At 37.2% G+C, this 19,683-nt stretch overlaps 2 protein-coding genes across 2 annotated transcripts in view; both read right to left on the bottom strand.

Annotated features, from left to right (window-relative positions):
• The window catches only part of LOC131000554 (uncharacterized), a 407,676-nt gene that overhangs the window by 348,610 nt on the left and 39,383 nt on the right, over positions 1-19,683 (bottom strand). The window lies entirely within an intron of this gene.
• On the bottom strand, positions 11,321-15,371 carry LOC131000542 (auxin response factor 22-like). Its single transcript, XM_057926516.1, has 5 exons — positions 14,761-15,371; positions 13,483-14,626; positions 11,982-12,871; positions 11,835-11,900; positions 11,321-11,687 (listed from the first exon to the last, which is right to left on the bottom strand). Exons 2-5 carry the CDS (start codon positions 14,539-14,541, stop codon positions 11,606-11,608), a joined length of 2,097 nt encoding a protein of 698 aa, XP_057782499.1. The 5' UTR covers positions 14,542-14,626; positions 14,761-15,371; the 3' UTR covers positions 11,321-11,605.

The raw sequence follows: 19,683 nt of genomic DNA, 5'->3' as shown, positions 1-19,683 counted from the left end.
ACGTAATTTAAAAACAAAACATTTCTTTATTTTGAACAACAGTACCAACAGCTAGATTATATTATTTGAAAAAAATTTACAAAAATGAAATTCTATGTCGCCACTCATCGTTAGGGCGAAACATTGATGACGGTTTTATTTTTACATTGTTAATCTCACATTTTTTTGTACTATACATTAAAGGGATATTTGCCGTAAAATAAGTGAACTTTCAACAAATTCTAATTTTGTCCATGATCTTTAAAATTTGAAAATAAATACACCATCTTTCGATTTTTTTTCCACCGTATGAAATACTCCCAAATAAAAGCTGATTTTGGGACTTTTTTATTTATATTTTTTTGACACTTAAGCGCGAGGAATTTTAAATTGACAAATTAATATATTGACTTTATTATGCCACATTTATTATCTCTTATGCTTAGGTATCAAAAAATCTAAGTAAAAAGTCCTTAAAAATCAGCTTCTATTTGAGATATTTCATATCAATGAGAAAAATCAGAAAGAATCGGAAGGTAATATTTTTATTTTTTTTCAAATTTTAAAGGTCCTGGTAAAAAAATAGAATTTGTTGAAAGTTCGTGTATTTTTACGGCAAATATCCTACATTAAATATGTGTTTATACACCTTTAAATTATAAATTTAGTCTTCTTAAAAAACGGTAAAGCGAAGTGAAACGGTAGGAGTAGTTAATTAACTCTCTAAAATATTATTTTAAAACGTTGTAGAAAATAATTTAAAAATGGGGAAGGCTTTATTCTGAAAGAAATGAGTGGATAGATTGGCAATGAAGATAAGCTCAAAACAGCAGCTTCTCCCACACCTGATTTTAGGGGATACTACAATGTCATCTCTTTGAATTTCTTGGATCTTGAGCACAAAACCCTAACTTTTCTGGTCAAAGATGAAAACACTTTTATTAATTTCAGAGCTTTTGGTTTACATTTTTATTTTAGATGTATCGAGCGAGTTACATTAATTATTTACATATATTTTCAAAGATTCTTGAATTTTGGGTGCACATTTGGTTTCAAACCATGCTATAGCTGTCAACTTCTTGTGATCCAACGGTCAGGATTGTACCTTCCATTGCTGTATTAATCACTATTTTATTTGTGTATTTTTGCCCCCCCCTTGTTCGAGAATCCTGGTCAAATTTGGATCATATCATGATTTCTGGCACATATACAAATTGTGTGAGTAGATTAGATACAATCATCCCATGAGTCGTTTGTTTCATTTTTCATTTAGTTTCATCATTAACTCACACTATAATAAAATATTCTAATAATGACATAAATTTTAAAATTATAAGCCTAAATAAGACATTTTGTGATGATAGCTAATATACATGTCACAAAAATAAAAGCATATCACAAAATATAATGGCATTCAATGGCAAAGCAATGTGAGGGTTACGGTGGGCTTCAGCCCACCCCATTTTTTAACTTTTGTAATTAATTAATTAATTAAATTTTAAGAATTAAGATCATCTGAATTTAAAATTTGGGCACCTTTTTAATTAATATATAGACTTTTCCTTTTTTTTTTCTTACTTGTAATCATATTTAAATTTGACAATTTCTCCTTATCCTAATAGTAATACTTTGGAAATTCATATTTCTTCCCTTTTCTAAGATTAAGAAAATACTATAAATCTATCCAAAAAAAAAAAAATACTACTCCCTCCGTCCATGAAAAAGAGTCCTACTTACTCCATTTTTTTTTGTGTACATTGTAGTAGCTAGTTTGAATTATATTTTTATATATTGTTTTACTAGGTTTTAACTGCACAAATTTTATATAATATATTTGGTGGAAAAGCTCAAATTAGATTAAACCAAATACATTATTTGCAAATATTAAAAAATTACATTTCTCTACAGTATAATCAATACTAATATATTCCCTTCGTCTAATAAAAACATAAACATTTGAAAGTGGCACGGGTTTTAAGAAATGTTAGATAAAAGTGTACTGTGAGTAGAAAATGAGTCCCACTTTATAAAAAGTAAAGGGATTGTGGTTGAATAGTGCACAAAAATAGGAATATTCATGTTTTTGTGATACGCCTAAAATGACAAAATATTCATGTTTTTATGAAACGGTGAAGTATGAGTTGTGGTTGATACGAACATGAATTAGATCTCTTGCAAACCCGTATTTCTTTTTCTTTTTTTTTAGGGTACCCGTATTTCTTTTTAAAAAAAATGTTTGGACTTGAGATATTTCTATAAGACTTTAGAATATATTTTTTTAATAGAAGGATAACATCATTTTAATCTAATTTGGGAATGAGGGGAAAATGGATGATATGACATAAAAAGGCGTCTTTTAATAATAAAAAAAAGATTAAAATTATTCGGAATGATGTTCGTTTGCTAACATGACTATAATAATAAAAAACAATACTACATAAAAAGTTTGATTGTTGTTTGTCCTTTCATTAATTTCTCAAAATTGCATAACAGTCACTGTTTACACACAACCACTCCAAATCAAAGTCCTGGCTCCACCCTTGTGATATTTGAAGGTGTAATTAATTTAATATATTTTTTAATTGTTACGTAATAAAATTATATAGATAAATGCGTATGCAACTAAATTTTGTTACACATCATTATGTCATAAATTTTACAATTTTATTGATGCCTCTAAAATCATGTCACCAGACAATTTTTATTATAGTGTTATCTATAATATTAATATATCATCAGATTGTACATGACAAACATATATTATTTGGTGAGTTCTCATTCTCATTGATTAGGGCTGCGTATTCCAAATTCTGAATGTGAGATTTGAAGAAGAAATTTTCTCTGCAATATTATTTGATGATTAGAACTTTTACACAACAATTCACATTAACTACTGATAATTTAATAGTATTTTTTTTAAATCTCGACATATTATCTACAATTTATTTGTACCATATCTACATCCACTTGTAGATCATGATGCTATGGAAGTTAGTGATTACTTTTTTTTTTTCCTATTAATGTTTGGAACTGAAAACAAAGGGAGAAAATATTGGGATGAATCCCAAGAGTTTGCTTGAAATCATGGTTTTGTTATTGTCTTTGTCCCCTAATCTCACTCCTCATTGTCAATTGCATATCTTTTTTTTCTATTGATTTGGACTCATTGATTCTAACATGTATTTTTATTTTATAGTTTCACTAAATAGTGCATCCAGTTGTTAGCATTAAAATCATGGGATTAACAAAGTCTTTGTTTGTTTGTTCAAAGAAGAATATTTAACATATTGATGCCAAAGCAGTCGCTGTGGTCGAAATATTATAGGCTGACATGTAATATTTTCGTCTATTTTTAGGAAGTGAAATTATATACTAGTATTTGACAATTATGATAGTTAACGACAACTTAGGTAATTCAGCAATCAGGAAAATGTAAAATTACAAGAGTGTCACCCTGTAGTGTATCGGGTGAAATAGTTGTGTTTCATAGATCATAGGATTGTTGGAAATATGGTTTTGGAAATATGGTTTTATGCCATATCTGAAAATTATTATTTAATTAAATATTTATTATTTAATTAAAATAATTATTGGATGTTAATCTACATCTCGAGTAGATCAACGTGATATACTTGAAGTCTCAAAACCGATTTCCGATGAGTGAGATATTGTATGTCAAAGTTTGGATGTTGAAGAGGAAAAATAACATTTGTTATGTTATCCCACATTGGAAAACATAGAGATGTTTTTCATGTATAAGAATAGCAAAGCACGTGGAGTTAATAAATTGACTTGTGGGCTTGCTAGTGGGCTTGATCTAAGTACTAGCCTCGCGCGCACACACACACGCGCGCCGCCGCCGACGATCGATCGGACGACGACGTCGCCGCCGGACGGGCGGGTCGGGTACGGGCCGCGGCCAAGGACTTGGATCTTGGCAATTGGTGCTTTGGGGTGGTGTTTGGGGCCCAAACTATTTTTTGGACCAACTCCATTGGGCTTTTAATTTTTGGCCCAACAGAATTATTTTCTTGGCCCAACTGATTGTTTTTCCCAAGCCCAGCACATTGCAGCAACAGAAGAAGGAGCAGCAGTATCAGAAGCACGCCAGCTTCGACTTCTGCATGGCGTCTTCAATTTTGCAACTAAGTTTCTTCAATGACTGCGCCCACCGGCCAACTCTTCAACCTTTACGGCTTCCAGCCGTCGGAGTAGAATTCAAGGTATTGAATTCATACTTACCACATGTCTATAAATAGACTTGTGGAGAGCATGCAGAAAGAAGGAACAACACCAACAAATTTCTGCATTCTGCCATTTACAATCACACTCTCTGCAAACACTTGTGCTCAGTTCTTGATCCTATTAAGTTCGCCGGAGCTCGCCGGATTGTGGTGCTACATCCGACGAGACGTAGTCGTTTTACCTTTGGGGAAGATACGCCAAACCGAAGAGCACTACCGGGGCGATAATCTTCTTGCGGGAAGAGATTTATCTCGACTCGACTTAGTCTATACGTATAATTTATTTATACAGTATATTTCAGTTGTATAAAATTATTTGAGTTGTAATTTCTCAAATTATTTTCTTTGTAATATTTTCAATTATTTTGAGTTGTAATATCTCAAAATATTTATTGTAATATCTCGATCGTGTACCCGGTTCTAACAATCGCAAGAAGATTATCTTCTCTGCCGTTGATACACGTTCGAGAAATGGCTCACACCGACGTCAATATGGACGGCTCCACCACCTCTGCAACCATCGGTTCAACCACGTCGTCAATATTTTCCTCGTTTGCATCAACGGGGGCTTCATCGTCAACATTTAGAACTATTGGTCTTGCCGAGAAACCATCAACGTTCTCAGGCAAGAACTTCAAATATTGGCAAGAGAAGATGCTATTCTACCTCACAACCGTGGGGTTTGCCAGATTCTTAATGGAGGATAAACCTCCAACCCCGAGTGAAGGGGAAGGGGAGACAAGCCAAGAAATTCGTGCCGGATATTTGAACTGGTGTCGCGGCGACTACTTGTGCCGTAACACCGTTCTCATGTCTCTGGACGAACGGCTCTACCGTGTTTTCAAGGTTCATGAAACCGCGAAACATTTGTGGGAGGCCCTTGATCTAAAGTATCAAGTGGACAAAGCGAATACTACCAAGTATGTCGTTGCCAAATGGTTGGAATATAAAATGGTTGACTCCCGACCATTGATGGACCAAGTGGAAGAGTTCCAAAATCTTTCACATGAGGTTCAAGCCGAAGGGATGCCCTTGGCGGATGCATTGCTCGTTGCAATCATCATAGAGAAATTACCTCCTAGTTGGAGGAAATTTCAAAACCTTTTGAAGCATGAGCGCTCGGAGATGTCCGTGCCGATATTAATATCCAAGCTTCAAATGGAGGATCACGTGAGAAGTCGTGATCAAAAGGGAAAAGCTCCGATGGAGGCAAAGGCTAATCTCACCGAGAAAGGCGGTCCCTTCAACAAACGTGGTCGCCCTAACCCTAATAATAAGGGTAAAGGGAAGCAAAGCGGTAGTCAACCATCAAAGTTTGATGGTGTATGTTATAATTGTGACAAAAAGGTCACATGGCTAAGGATTGCCGCAAGCCAAAGCGGAAGAAAGCAAATGGCAACGTGAACAACGTCGAGAAGGACTTCGACGATTGGAACCACGATGACTTTGCTGCCATGATCTCCGAGGTGAATCATGTGGACAACCCGAACGCTTGGTTCGTGGACACCGGCGCTACCGTCCATATATGCATAAATCGTGAGTTGTTCCACAACTACAAAGAAGTGGAAAACAAAACGATAATGGAGGCTAGCGAGCGGACATCCCAAGTCCTTGGCATGGGAGATGTGATTCTTCAACTCACGTCGGGCGTGGAGATCACATTAAAAGACGTATTACACGTTCCAACTGTCCGAAAGAATTTAATTTCGGGCTTTAGGCTTACGAATAAGGATTTTGAATTGTTTTTCAAATCTGACTATGTTGTAATACGCAAGTGGAGAAAGTTCCTAGGGAAAGGCTATGTCTCCGAAGGACTTTTCAAACTTGGTGTAAGAGCTTGTAAGCTTGCCAAGGCTAAGATCAATAAAGATGCATCAACCTCTTCTGCTTACTTGATTGAGTGTTCTGATTTATGGCATTGTAGACTTGGACATGTTAATCTAAATGCTATAAAGAGATTAGTAAAAATGAATTTACTAAAAGTTGATGAATACAACTCACAAGAAAAATGTGAAGTTTGTGTTGAAGCCAAAATGGCTAAGTTACCGTTTAAATCGGTAAAAAAGAGCACTCAACCATTGGAACTTATTCACACCGATGTTTGTGATTTAAAGTTCGTGCAAACTAGAGGTGGCAAGAAGTACTTTATCACCTTTATAGACGATTGCACAAAGTATTGTTACCTTTACTTATTGAAAAGTAAAGATGAGGCTATTGAAGCTTTTAGAAACTTCAAAAATGAAGCCGAGAATCAACTTGGATGTCGAATTAAGATGGTTCGAAGTGATAGAGGTGGAGAATATGTAGCTCCGTTTGCTGAATTATGCAACGAAAGTGGTATAATCCATCAAACGACGGCTCCTTATTCACCACAATCTAACGGCGTTGCTGAACGCAAGAATCGAACTCTTAAGGAGATGATGAATGCCTTGTTGATTAGTTCAGGATTACCCCAGAACATGTGGGGGGAAGCTGTCTTAACGGCCAACTATATCTTGAACAAGATTCCACTCAAAGGGAAAGATGTAACTCCCTATGAGCTATGGAAAGGAAGGAAACCTTCGTATAAATACCTCAAAGTGTGGGGGTGTTTAGCCAAGGTAGAAGTGCCTTTACCAAAGCAAGTTACAATAGGACCTAAAACGGTGGATTGTATCTTCATTGGTCATGCACTTAATAGCAGTGCCTATCGTTTTATAGTGCACAGATCGGAGATACCTGATATACATGTTGGGACAACGATAGAATCAAGGAATGCTATATTCTTTGAAAATATCTATCCTAACAAGGATAAAGGTACATCGAACTCTAATGATGGAGTTGATTGTGATGCTACAGGTTCTAAACCTATGGAAGTAGCTAGTAATTCTACTCAAGTAGATGATGCCACGGGTTCTAATCATGTACCACCTAATAGGAAAAGACCAAGGTCTAAACCTATGGATGTAGAACCGAGACGTGGGGAACGAGTTAGAAAAGCTAATGTCTATGGACCGGATTATGTTGTCTTGATGCTAGATGGCGAACCGGTGACGATTAAAGAAGCTATGTCTGGCTCAGATGCAGCTCTCTGGAAAGAAGCCATCGATATTGAGATTGATTCCATTATGCAGAATCATACTTGGGTGTTAGTGGAACTACCACCTGGTGCTAAAGCTTTAGGATGCAAATGGATCCTAAAGAAGAAGTACAAATCTGATGGTACTATAGATAAGTACAAAGCCCTACTTGTCGTTCAAGGTTTCAGGCAGAAAGAAGGGTACGATTTCTTCGATACCTATTCACCTGTGACCAGACTAACATCTATTCGGATGCTTCTCGCTATTGCTGCCTTGCACAATCTCGAGATTCACCAAATGGATGTGAAAACTGCGTTCTTGTATGGCGAGTTGGAAGATGAAATATATATGAAGCAACCTGAAGGGTTTGTAGTACCTGGGCAAGAGCACAAAGTATGCAAACTTCAAAGGTCTTTATATGGGTTGAAGCAAGCACCGCTTCAATGGCATTTAAAATTTGACAGTGTAATGTTGTCAAATGGATTCAGAATCAATGAGTGCGATAAATGTGTCTACATTAAGAATTCTAATAACAGATATGTTATTGTTTGTCTTTATGTAGATGACATGCTCATCATGGGAAGTAATTCCCGAGTGATTCAAGAAACCAAAGGCATGCTAAGTAAAAATTTTAGCATGAAAGATATGGGCTTAGCTGATGTTATCCTTGGAATTAAAATTCTAAGAAGACCTGATGGTATTACTATAACACAATCTCACTACGTTGAGAAAGTGTTAAAGAAATTCAACGCTTTTGACAAGCCAATAGCTAAGACACCATGGGAACCTAGTGTGCATTTGAGTGTACACAAGGGAGAACCTGTTGACGCGATAGAATATGCGAAGATTATTGGGAGCTTGTTGTATCTAACAAATTGCACTCGTCCCGATATAGCATGCTCGGTCAACAAGTTGGGCAGCTTTACAGCTAACCCTAGTAATGAACATTGGAAAGCTCTTGAAAGGGTTTTGAGATATTTGAAATATACTCAAAACTATGCGATTCATTATACTAGGGAACCCTCTGTACTTGAAGGGTACTGTGATGCAAATTGGATATCTGATGCCAAAGACTCGTTTTCAACGAGCGGTTATGTATTCACTGTGGGGGGTGGTGCTGTGTCTTGGAAATCCAAGAAGCAAACATGTATTGCTAGATCGACCATGGAATCAGAATTCATAGCTTTGGATAAAGCTGGTGAAGAAGCCGAGTGGCTTAAAAATTTCCTCGAGGATATTCCATGTTGGTCGAAACCTGTGTCGTCCGTAATAATTCATTGTGATAGTCAAGCTGCTATCGGACGAGCACAAAACCATTTGTATAACGGTAAGTCGAGACATATTCGTCGACGTCATAATACCGTGAGACATTTGATCACTAGTGGAGTTATCTCAATTGATTATATAAGATCAATTGATAACATAGCGGATCCTTTGACAAAAAGTATCCATCGAGATCAGATGTATAAACTGTTAGGGGGAATGGGTTTGAAGTCCACAAATTAAGGATAATCATAGTGGCAACCCAACCATGATGACTGGAGGATCCCAAGAACTTGGTTCAATGAGACAACTAAGCTATGAAAATCCGTGTGTTGAACACTCGAATTGCCTATTCCTTGTAGAACAGTGAGTGTTCGGAAACCTGCACGTGGTGAGGTTAAGTCTTTGACTTTTAATGACTCTAGAACTCCTCGAAGAGGACAAGTATAGCAGGATACTTGAGTTAAGAGTCACCTATGTAAGTGTGAAGTGGGGCCGCTTCGATTGAAACACTTATGAATCCAAAGAGGTGTTCCAAGGCCTGTAATGGACACAAACGTGAGAACGAATAAGGATTGAAGCAATATTGTGTCAATATTGTTGACTAAGTATACACCGAGGAGGACTAGTTCAAGGAACACAATCCACTAGGCCGCCGGTATACTCGATAATATTGACTATGGCAGGTTCAAAGCCACAAGCTACCTTTCCAAATGCAATGTTGTATCTTAAGAGGACTGAGCTAAGTGTTTGCATACTTTCGCATACTGATTTCTCACTCATGTGGGGGATTGTTGGAAATATGGTTTTGGAAATATGGTTTTATGCCATATCTGAAAATTATTATTTAATTAAATATTTATTATTTAATTAAAATAATTATTGGATGTTAATCTACATCTCGAGTAGATCAACGTGATATACTTGAAGTCTCAAAACCGATTTCCGATGAGTGAGATATTGTATGTCAAAGTTTGGATGTTGAAGAGGAAAAATAACATTTGTTATGTTATCCCACATTGGAAAACATAGAGATGTTTTTCATGTATAAGAATAGCAAAGCACGTGGAGTTAATAAATTGACTTGTGGGCTTGCTAGTGGGCTTGATCTAAGTACTAGCCTCGCGCGCACACACACACGCGCGCCGCCGCCGACGATCGATCGATCGATCGGACGACGACGTCGCCGCCGGACGGGCGGGTCGGGTACGGGCCGCGGCCAAGGACTTGGATCTTGGCAATTGGTGCTTTGGGGTGGTGTTTGGGGCCCAAACTATTTTTTGGACCAACTCCATTGGGCTTTTAATTTTTGGCCCAACAGAATTATTTTCTTGGCCCAACTGATTGTTTTTCCCAAGCCCAGCACATTGCAGCAGCAGAAGAAGGAGCAGCAGTATCAGAAGCACGCCAGCTTCGACTTCTGCATGGCGTCTTCAATTTTGCAACTAAGTTTCTTCAATGACTGCGCCCACCGGCCAACTCTTCAACCTTTACGGCTTCCAGCCGTCGGAGTAGAATTCAAGGTATTGAATTCATACTTACCACATGTCTATAAATAGACTTGTGGAGAGCATGCAGAAAGAAGGAACAACACCAACAAATTTCTGCATTCTGCCATTTACAATCACACTCTCTGCAAACACTTGTGCTCAGTTCTTGATCCTATTAAGTTCGTCGGAGCTCGCCGGATTGTGGTGCTACATCCGACGAGACGTAGTCGTTTTACCTTTGGGGAAGATACGCCAAACCGAAGAGCACTACCGGGGCGATAATCTTCTTGCGGGAAGAGATTTATCTCGACTCGACTTAGTCTATACGTATAATTTATTTATACAGTATATTTCAGTTGTATAAAATTATTTGAGTTGTAATTTCTCAAATTATTTTCTTTGTAATATTTTCAATTATTTTGAGTTGTAATATCTCAAAATATTTATTGTAATATCTCGATCGTGTACCCGGTTCTAACAAGGATTTGGTTAAATAAAAAATTACAGACTATTCAAAAAATTACTACATGAAATGAAGCTGACCTACCTTTGAGACCATGCAAACTCGAAATAATGAAATGAAACAGTAGTAAATTTAAAAGATGAGCACAAAAATAAAGGGCTTGGTCGATTATTATATGAATTACACGTTCACTAGCAACTTTGGAGTAAGTGTCATGATTAATGAGTCTAAAATCAAAGGGAGCATTAATGTTAATTGGGTGAAAAAGAAGTTAGTCAAAGAGGGCATTAATTAATCTTAGAGATGCTATTGCTGCGTTAAGCACAATTATGACTCGAGCAACAAGGCGGCGAGAGGAGTGGAAAACACACATGACATGATTATCATCATCACCATCATCCCATAAACATCATTATCATAATCATACATTTAGCAACCACTTTGGTTTCTTGTCTTAACAGTGTCCCACACCTCACGTGTGAAAATAAAATAAAGCTCCCCCCTTTTTTATTTGTTGCATCACTTGTTCTTTTCACAAATTTCAAACATTTCATTATAATAATTTTATCTTGCTTCACTTTTGGTATGTGGGGATTGTCAAACACCACCATTATGCCACTCTTACTTTAAAAAGCTTGTAAGAAACTAGCTAATTTGACAAATTTAATACTAATTCAGAAAGCAGCCAGAAAAAGAACATGACTATTGTTGTCTTCTTTGATATCTATATGATGAAAAATTGAAGGCTACGATCCAAAGAGATGCCATGATGCAAAATGCATCACCATTCTTGAATCTAAAAAATGCACAAATCAACCAAGCAAAAGGAAGAAAGAGCTATATTTCAACATGTAACATAATAAGATGATAAAAATATAGCAGCCAACATAGTAGAGTTGATTGGGCTTTAGAGCATAAACACGAATCTACACCATTGACTAGAATGATGTTATAGACAACAAACATTTTTTTTAGCTACTAGAACTTCACATTATTGAAGTTTCCATAGTACATATTGGGATACGCAGACACATACTAGAACTATAGAAATGGAGATGAATAAACCAGAACCTCGCCTATTCTGCCATGGTTCCCAAGATGTTTCGACTACGCAAAGATGCTGAGAGGCCCCGCCTGGTTGGAGGAATCTAGTCCGCGCTCCGCGGTTGGCAAACCAGTGATAAATTTCCTAAAACACATAGTAAGAGATCTTTCAGTTTGGCCAGCTTCTTCCCTTACTAGCATATATTATTATCAATTTCTAATATGACTACAGAAGCAAGAGAATTGTGACTACCTTTAACCAGAAAACTACAGATAAGAGATAAGCAATTACCTCTCAGTGTTGTTATTGCTTGGTTTCATAAGAATAGTCAATCTCTTGGCAGTCTTCACGAACTCACTGCAGTATCAAATATAGCTCAAGCATGTCAATGGATGCAAAATTATACCATCGCAGCTGTAGCACAAAAAGCCGTTTTACCTGAATGGTTCATCTCCAGCTTGTTTGACAGCACCTGCTGCATCACGGTAGTACACATGGCTCAGCATTTCTGACCTTTCAATTCCAAACATGTCCTCTAGCCTTTTGTATAGCTCTTCATATGATCCGAGAACAGATAGATCAAGGGTTCGACCTACATCTTCCGACTCCAAGAACACCTTGCAATGACCAGTATCCAAGCTAAGATCAGATGCATGGTAACCTTGTTTCCACAAGAACTGGCTACCAGCAAGGTTCTTTGGAAGATCTTCACAGTCAAGAGCAAAACTTCCATTCTTCCATGCTGTCCCGCCAGAGGAGATCTTTTCCTCTGTTACCTTAGAAGCTACTTCACTGGAGCAGTCGCTAGACATCTGCTGCTCAGTGAGTATTGGTTGACCAAAGAGTACGAACCGAGGTGTCTTGACATCATCAGTTTTCTCCAACTTTTGAGTACCACTTCCCATGCTTAATAGGCAAGATATATTTTCGTTACAATCCACATGGCTCCTAGCCATCCTATTCGGTATTTTAGCATGAGGATCGAGCCGCAGGAAACTGGGTGGTAACAGTCCCATCTGCAGTTTGTTGCTGAGATGGAGATCCGACAATGGGATTCCCATTTGAGCATGCCTGGCTCCCTGTATGCCTGCAGTAATGTTGTCAGATAGACACAAGGGACTGCTTGGACCTAGGGGGGTGCCTGAAAACGACGGCATTGGAAATTGGCCGTCGAGTGAAAAGTCTGGGTGTTGCGGTAAGCGCAACTTCTTTCTTGGTGGTGAGAAGGGTGATAGGTGGAGGATTGTTGGCATATTTGAGACCATCTCAACAAGCCAAGGGCTGACACATTTCACGTTTTGCAACAGATCAGGTTCATCCCATGTTACCTGCAACATTTCGGTGCAAGAAGTAATGTAAGAACAGAAAGAAAGCAGAATAAGTCTCAATAAGGTTTGCAGTCCTTAATATTTTGGTTGTAGCAGTTATAGAAAGGACTAAAGAACAACTCAATGGAAGAATAGAAAATATATAATTGCAGAATCTACATGAAAAAACCAACCTCACTATATCAGCTCCATATGTATTAGTTTACTTTTCAATTAGATGCCACTGATGCTATAGCATGTTGGAGAATAGCCAAGAGCGTAGTTGAGCATATGATTGCAGAAGAAATGATCACAAATACTAACTAAAATGAAACAGATCCATATGCTGCTCTACGTTCAGGAAATGAAAACACATGTTCTGTCATAGGAAAACATCTGTTTAGCATGACTTTCGAACTAGTTTTGACATTATTTTTATCAAGATTCAAGAATGATAAATCTAGTTCTAATAGCACCATGAACTTCCAAAATATAACATGGAGATTACCAGCACTTAAGGCAACAGACAGTTGAACAAAGAACAGAAACGTTTAGACAAAATCAAATTGAATAAGGCATACGAGTTGTCCATTCAAGTTTCTAATTTACAACAATAAGGAGCTGTGAATCACCTGAAGCAGTCTCCAAGGCGAATTAGGCCAACGGAGGGGGTCAACAACTTGAACAGAAGCAATAGTTCCCATAAACCAGCTAATCCGAGAGGAGTCCTCAGTTTCAAATGGCATCTTGAACCTCATTCCAGCACACCACTGCACCCTCATGGCGGCACTCACAGATGATGCCCTCACGCAGAACTCTGGCGTGCTCGCCCGCGGATAATAGACCACCTCGAAAGGCTGGCCGTTGGCCGCCAGGAAAGTGGCCTCAACAACCGACTCAGGCCTCACTTTACCCTTCTCTCTCAGATTCCCACTACCAACTCTGTGCATCAACCTGCTCTCATCCTCCTTCAAGAAAGACGAGAACCCGAAATTCCCAGCACCACCGGAGTTCCAACCGGACGAGGGCTCATTCCCAACTCCGCTCCTCTTAGCCCTCCGGATTCCCACGCAAAGATCCCCGTTCTCGGCCCTCAAGAACACAATCGAGTCTCCGGCCACCAGCTTCTTCTGATTCACAAAGGTACTCCATCCAGTAGTCAGCAAATGCCTCCTCGGTGTCCCTCTGTAGATATGCCGGAACTTCCAAGTCTCGCCGTGAACATCCTTGGCAATCACATTCTGCACGGGAGGATCGGCGGAGTAATCCAACCGTGGGAAAATCGTCTCGGCGCAGTAACGAGGAACGGAGAATCCTCCGCCGTTGTTAGCATCGGACTGCGTCAGCGTCTTCGCGAAAGAAGTAGGTTTCTCGTTAGACGCAGATCCGTTGTTTCCCGGAAGTCCATTGTCATCGAAACCGTGCTCGTTCTTCCCCACCGGGATCAGCCTAATCTTGGCATAAACCTCGTCGGTATCGGGGTCGGCTAAATATTTCACGGCGGCGACACGGCAGAGGATCATCGGTGGGAATTTCGGCAAAGCGCCGAAATCGACAGTAGTGAGTGTGTGCTCTGCGTGCCCCTGCGGGAAATAGAAGACCTTCGAGTTCACCGGCGGCATTTGGACCATGCCGCCGGCGCACGCGTGCCATAGCTCGGAGTCCAAGCTCCTCTCTCCCACCTCTTTCATGGCTTTCTCTCTCTATCTTGTCAATCGAGACGAACAATTTCTTCGTTTAATTAAACTATACTTTCACAATCCTGTTCACTAAATGCTGCAAGTAATTGAAAGAGAGCAATAATTCAGGAGCAAATCAATCGACGAAATCAATATACCGAAATCACTTTAAACTTTGATTAATTTCGTTCCGCCAGAACAAAAAAAAAGGACAAGATCTAAAGCAATTACCTCTTACAACCGAACATCGCAGCAACAGTTGTTCATCCAAAAGTGTTGTGGATACTAATACAGAGTCAATTTGTATACTGACCTCCGAAGATTTCTCACCCGGACTGCGTGTAAAACGCACGCAGTGTATGTACGCACCTCTGTTTATGGTTTTTTGAAGCGGAGAGAGAAATAAATGGAATTAAAAAAATCCGCAACCGTTGATCCAGGAATCGACGATCCAAAATGCGAGTGATTTACGAATCTGGCTCCGAAAAAGCAGAAAAAAACAAAAGAAATGTGACTACGAACAGCACCAAAACATCGCCCCGTAAATCGTTGATTTCTTCACCGGCAGTTGACGGAAAACGTCGCCCTCAACAATATTTGCACGACAAATTTTGTAGTTATCTCTCTCACTCTCTATCAAGCCATGAGGAAGAGCCCAAACGACGGCGTCTGAGAAGGATACAAAGGTAAAGTTAGACGGAGAGAGAGCAGTATGTGGGGGATGACATGGATTTATGGTTGGTTTTGTAGTTATCTTCTGTCTTTCTCTTTCTCTCTCTCTCTACTAATAATCTCCACGCACCAGACAATAGGGACAATTACATTAATTGCCTTTTTATTTAATTCCACACTTAATAATACACTCCTATTTATTTTAACTTTTTTTCTTTCAGCTTTTCGGATTATGCTTACGCTGTCAACCAAGTCATGTTTTTGTAAATGTCACATTAATTCACTACGTTACATATATCTATCGCTCATTTAAGAGTAATGCTAAACAGCTACATTGTGGCTGCCCATAATTTACTTAAGTAGAAAATAATTTAATTTATTTAACATATTTTTTAAAATAAAAATAAGATTTAGTCATTTTATCATATTCTCTACATTATAGTAATTTTTTTGCAATTTTTTGGTAACTTTTTTATTTTTATTAAAAAATAAATTAAAAATAAAAAATGCAAAAAATAAATAAAAAAATAAGTACAATATAGAGAATATAATAAAATAACTAAATCCTATTTTTATTTAAAAAAATAAATTAAATAAATCAAGATTATCCTTATTATATTAGTGTGTGGGTGGCCACAATGTGACTGCATAGATTTATTGCTCATTTAATTAGCAAATACATTCACATTAAATAAATTTTTATTTCATTCATCTCACAAAAAATGAACACTTGTAAGTAATACAAATTTTAAAATATATTAAATAAAAGTGTAATGTGAATAAAGAAAGAGTCCCATTTCATAAAAAATATACTCCCTCCGTCCGCCAAGATTATGTCACAATTACTATATCGGGTGTCCGCCAAGATTATGTCACTTTCCTTTTATGGCAATGGTCCCACCATTCTCTTTAATATTTTATCCTTACTAACACTCTTTATTTATAAAAAACCACTCAAAATTCAATCTCAACCACTCATTTCATAAAGTGGTGGGACCTTTTCTCCACTACATCAAAATCATCACCAATTTTATTAAATCCCGTGCCCAAGCAAATTGCCATAATCTTGACGGACGGAGGGAGTAGATAATAAGTAAAAAAATTATGGTGAGATAATAAAAAATAGGGAGTCATATTTAATGGAAAAGATAATTTTAGTAATCGAATGGAGTATTGAAGGAGAAAATTGTAAGCGGAAGGAGTGATTGAGAAAATATCGTGATGGGGAAGAGATATCGCGAGATATTAGGACACAGACTTTAGACTGATGGTAGCGAAGTGTACGGGTTCTGAGCGAAGCGGTCATTTTTGTGAGTTGACAGATTTAACCCTGGAGCCTTCAAAATTCTCTTTGTCCATTACTTGCTTTTCACCATGGTTAAACTGTCTACGCTACACACAGTTTCTAGTTTTGGCTCAATCTGCGGGCTTTGCCAAACGCAAATTCCAAGCGCGTCACTCTACTCTATTTCTAATGAATTACTGCAAAAAGATACTCCCTCCGTCCGCCAAAATTATATAAAATTGCTTGGGCACGGGATTTAATAAAATTGGTGATGATTTTGATGTAGTGGAGAAAGGGTCCCACCACTTTATGAAATGTGTGGTTGAGATTGAATTTTGAGTGGGTTTTTTGTAAATAAAGAGTGTTAGTAAGGATAAAATATTAAAGAGGATGGTGGGACCATTGCCATAAAAGGAAAGTGACATAATTTTGGCGGACGCCAAATATAGTAATTTTTACATAATCTTGGCGGACGGAGGGAGTACTTAATGTTATATTTTAAGTCGAAAATTGAGAATGAAATTGCACAAAAGAAATAATCATCATGTTTCAATATAGAAAGAATTTCACGTGTGTTGTTGTACCGAACATAAATAGTGTTGATAATTATATTAGAATTAATCCATAAATAAATTATAGAGCTTCCACCTTTTCTTAATAGTACAAAACTATTTTCGAAATTAAATAATGGATTTTGCAAAATTGTATATTCGCATCCTAAAGTTTAATATGATCCCAAAAAAAAAGTTTAATATTATCTAGTTGGAGCTCTAAGAATACATGAAAAAAAAATCCTAATATCCAAATTAATCACATTTTAACAAAAATATCTCGAATTATATAATTTTAATTAAATATTTGACTTTTACATCTAACAAATATTTCACAAACTATACATAATTATAATGAAAATATCCGAATAATTATAAAACTAACTAAAATGTTTCAAAATTCAATTTTGTATAACAAAAAATTACATGTGATATGGACAATTTTATGCATTCTTTTTTTGGACTCAAACTAACAATTAAAAAGAATGCATGAAATTACATAATTACATTAAATATTTGAATTATGAGATTCCTCAAACCCTTATGTGAATCGAATGGTAATTGAGTCGATATCAATTTTTATATAAATATAAAAATGTAAAAATATTTTCTATGCAATTGAGCAAGGTGCAAATGTTAGTTTAGGTATCAATTAGTAATTTTTTTCCATATTTTTGTGCTACTATTAAAATATAATGAAAAACTTAAGACACTAAGATTTTATTCGAATTAAGTAATAATTAAATGTGTCAATTGCAAGAAAAAGAAAAACACGCGCATGAAGATTATTTGAATATTGGAGAATGTAAAACACGCGCTAGAAGAGTCGTTGGTGAGTGGGAAAGGTTATGGCGTGGTGACATCATTTGTTGGGTCTTGAAGGGTCACTGAACTGGTGTATGGGGAGGAATACACCAGCAGGCTATTTTAAAAATAAAACTTCTTTTGTTGACTAAAGTCAGTAGTGTGACGTGATCAGTGAAAATGAAGATCAGTTGAAAGAATGTGTAGACTGACACTGATATTGTTTCAGTGGATAACTTCAGTATGAAGAACAAGTCGACAAACTGATAGTTCAGTTAAGGCTTCAGTCTAAACAGTTGAAAATCAGAGTGAGTCTTATAAATCTTACTGACTACCCAAAGATTTGTCAGTTAGACTGATAACACTTAGTGCGCGGAAATGATTTTAAGGAAATAGCCTCTAGTGAATCAAATTGTCAATTTTAAGGTTTCTCTTTTCAAGTTAACAGTTTCAGTATATAAGCTTTGTGCACAGATAGAATATGAAATACTGAAAACAGTAAATGACACAGAGATTTTTAATGTGGTTCGGAAAATTCTTTCCTACATCCACGGTCAGTTGATCACACTGACAATCGATTGCGCTTGTACTTACGGGTGCACAACAAACCTGTCAACTGAAACAACTGTTTTAGTACCAACACGCTAAGTTGGATTTCTCGTCTCTTTTCTCAATCTCGCAGATACGCTAAGACTTCACTCGTCTTGCTTGCGGGGGCTAAGAACTCTTTGAGTTTAGACAACTGTTTAAAACTCTATCACTCAAACACTATTTTCGCTCGGTTGAAAAGGAGTTTGAAAATCTTCTAACTAGGATTACTGAGAACAGGCTCTCGAGTAATCAAAGGCTAGGCTAAGGATGTATGAATATGGTTGCCTAAACACTTCTAAGAGAGTGTTTATAAATCAGGACAACTGATTTTTACAACAGGGTTTACTCTCTTCTTCGATTCAAATTTGATTGCTAAGTAAGTGGCTGACTTGATATTTTGGCAGAGCTTCAGTGTAAGTCTTTGAATCGGTGAGATTGAAGGTTGTTTCTTGAGCTCTATTTATAGGCGGAGGATGAAGAATAGATCCGTTGGAGGAGGTTCTTCTTTAAATACTGTCGTTGACACTTGATTTGATCTGTGCTCAGGGTCTTCGTCCTCTATCTCATTTTTCGCCGAAATGGGTATGGTCTTCAGGCATGGGGAGATAGTGTTACAGTAAAAGTAGAAGTAATTCTGCTCGGTGAAGGACGATTTTTCATATCCTAGCATTTAATGCATTGTCCTTTGCATTTAATGCGGCGTGTACCAGACGATATCCTTTGTCTTTAATTATTCGTCTAAGTGATATGTACTTGAATGCATCTTCAGTCCGTTGTTTTCTTCTGATCCTTAAACAAGTCTTCAGAGAATGTTTCGACTAAAGGTTGCTTCCATATTCCAACACTGGTCCTTCATTTATTGTTGTAATAACTTCAGGTGAACATCAGTTGGTCAATCTTCCAAGCTTCAGTCCACGTTTTTCAGTCAGCTCTTCATTAGTCTTCAAGCTTTGCCGCTTTAGTCTAACCAGAGAATGAACTCTAACACTTGAGTTTGAAAAGAATGTAATCTAAAAAAATAATATCTAAAAAATTTGGAATCATCAAAACAAGATTAGGGTATTTCTTCTATTTTTCAACATCATTGTTTTGTCGCTATTTTTAGGATGAGGTCCGCCACACCCGATTTCTTTTACCATCTACATTTTCTTCCTTTTTCATATCTGATATAAGTACGTGATATCTTCAAACTGATGAGAGAGAACGAGATGCAGATAGAGAGAGAGAGAGAGAGAGAGAGAGAGAGAGAGA

Source organism: Salvia miltiorrhiza, chromosome 8 (assembly GCF_028751815.1).
Source record: "Salvia miltiorrhiza cultivar Shanhuang (shh) chromosome 8, IMPLAD_Smil_shh, whole genome shotgun sequence".
In the NCBI taxonomy this organism is placed as follows: Eukaryota; Viridiplantae; Streptophyta; class Magnoliopsida; order Lamiales; family Lamiaceae; genus Salvia; species Salvia miltiorrhiza.
The sequence above is the reverse complement of the archived record's forward strand: the minus strand, read 5'-3'. Positions and strand labels throughout refer to the sequence as shown.

Excerpts from the sequence above, each read along its gene's own strand:
- LOC131000542 (XM_057926516.1), bottom strand. The coding sequence starts at position 14,541 with ATGAAAGAGGTGGGAGAGAGGAGCTTGGACTCCGAGCTATGGCACGCG. Across the intron at positions 11,901-11,981 it reads GCTGGAGATGAACCATTCAG|TGAGTTCGTGAAGACTGCCA; the intron begins GTAAAACGGCTT and ends TTGATACTGCAG. Across the intron at positions 11,688-11,834 it reads AGCAATAACAACACTGAGAG|GAAATTTATCACTGGTTTGC; the intron begins GTAATTGCTTAT and ends TATGTGTTTTAG.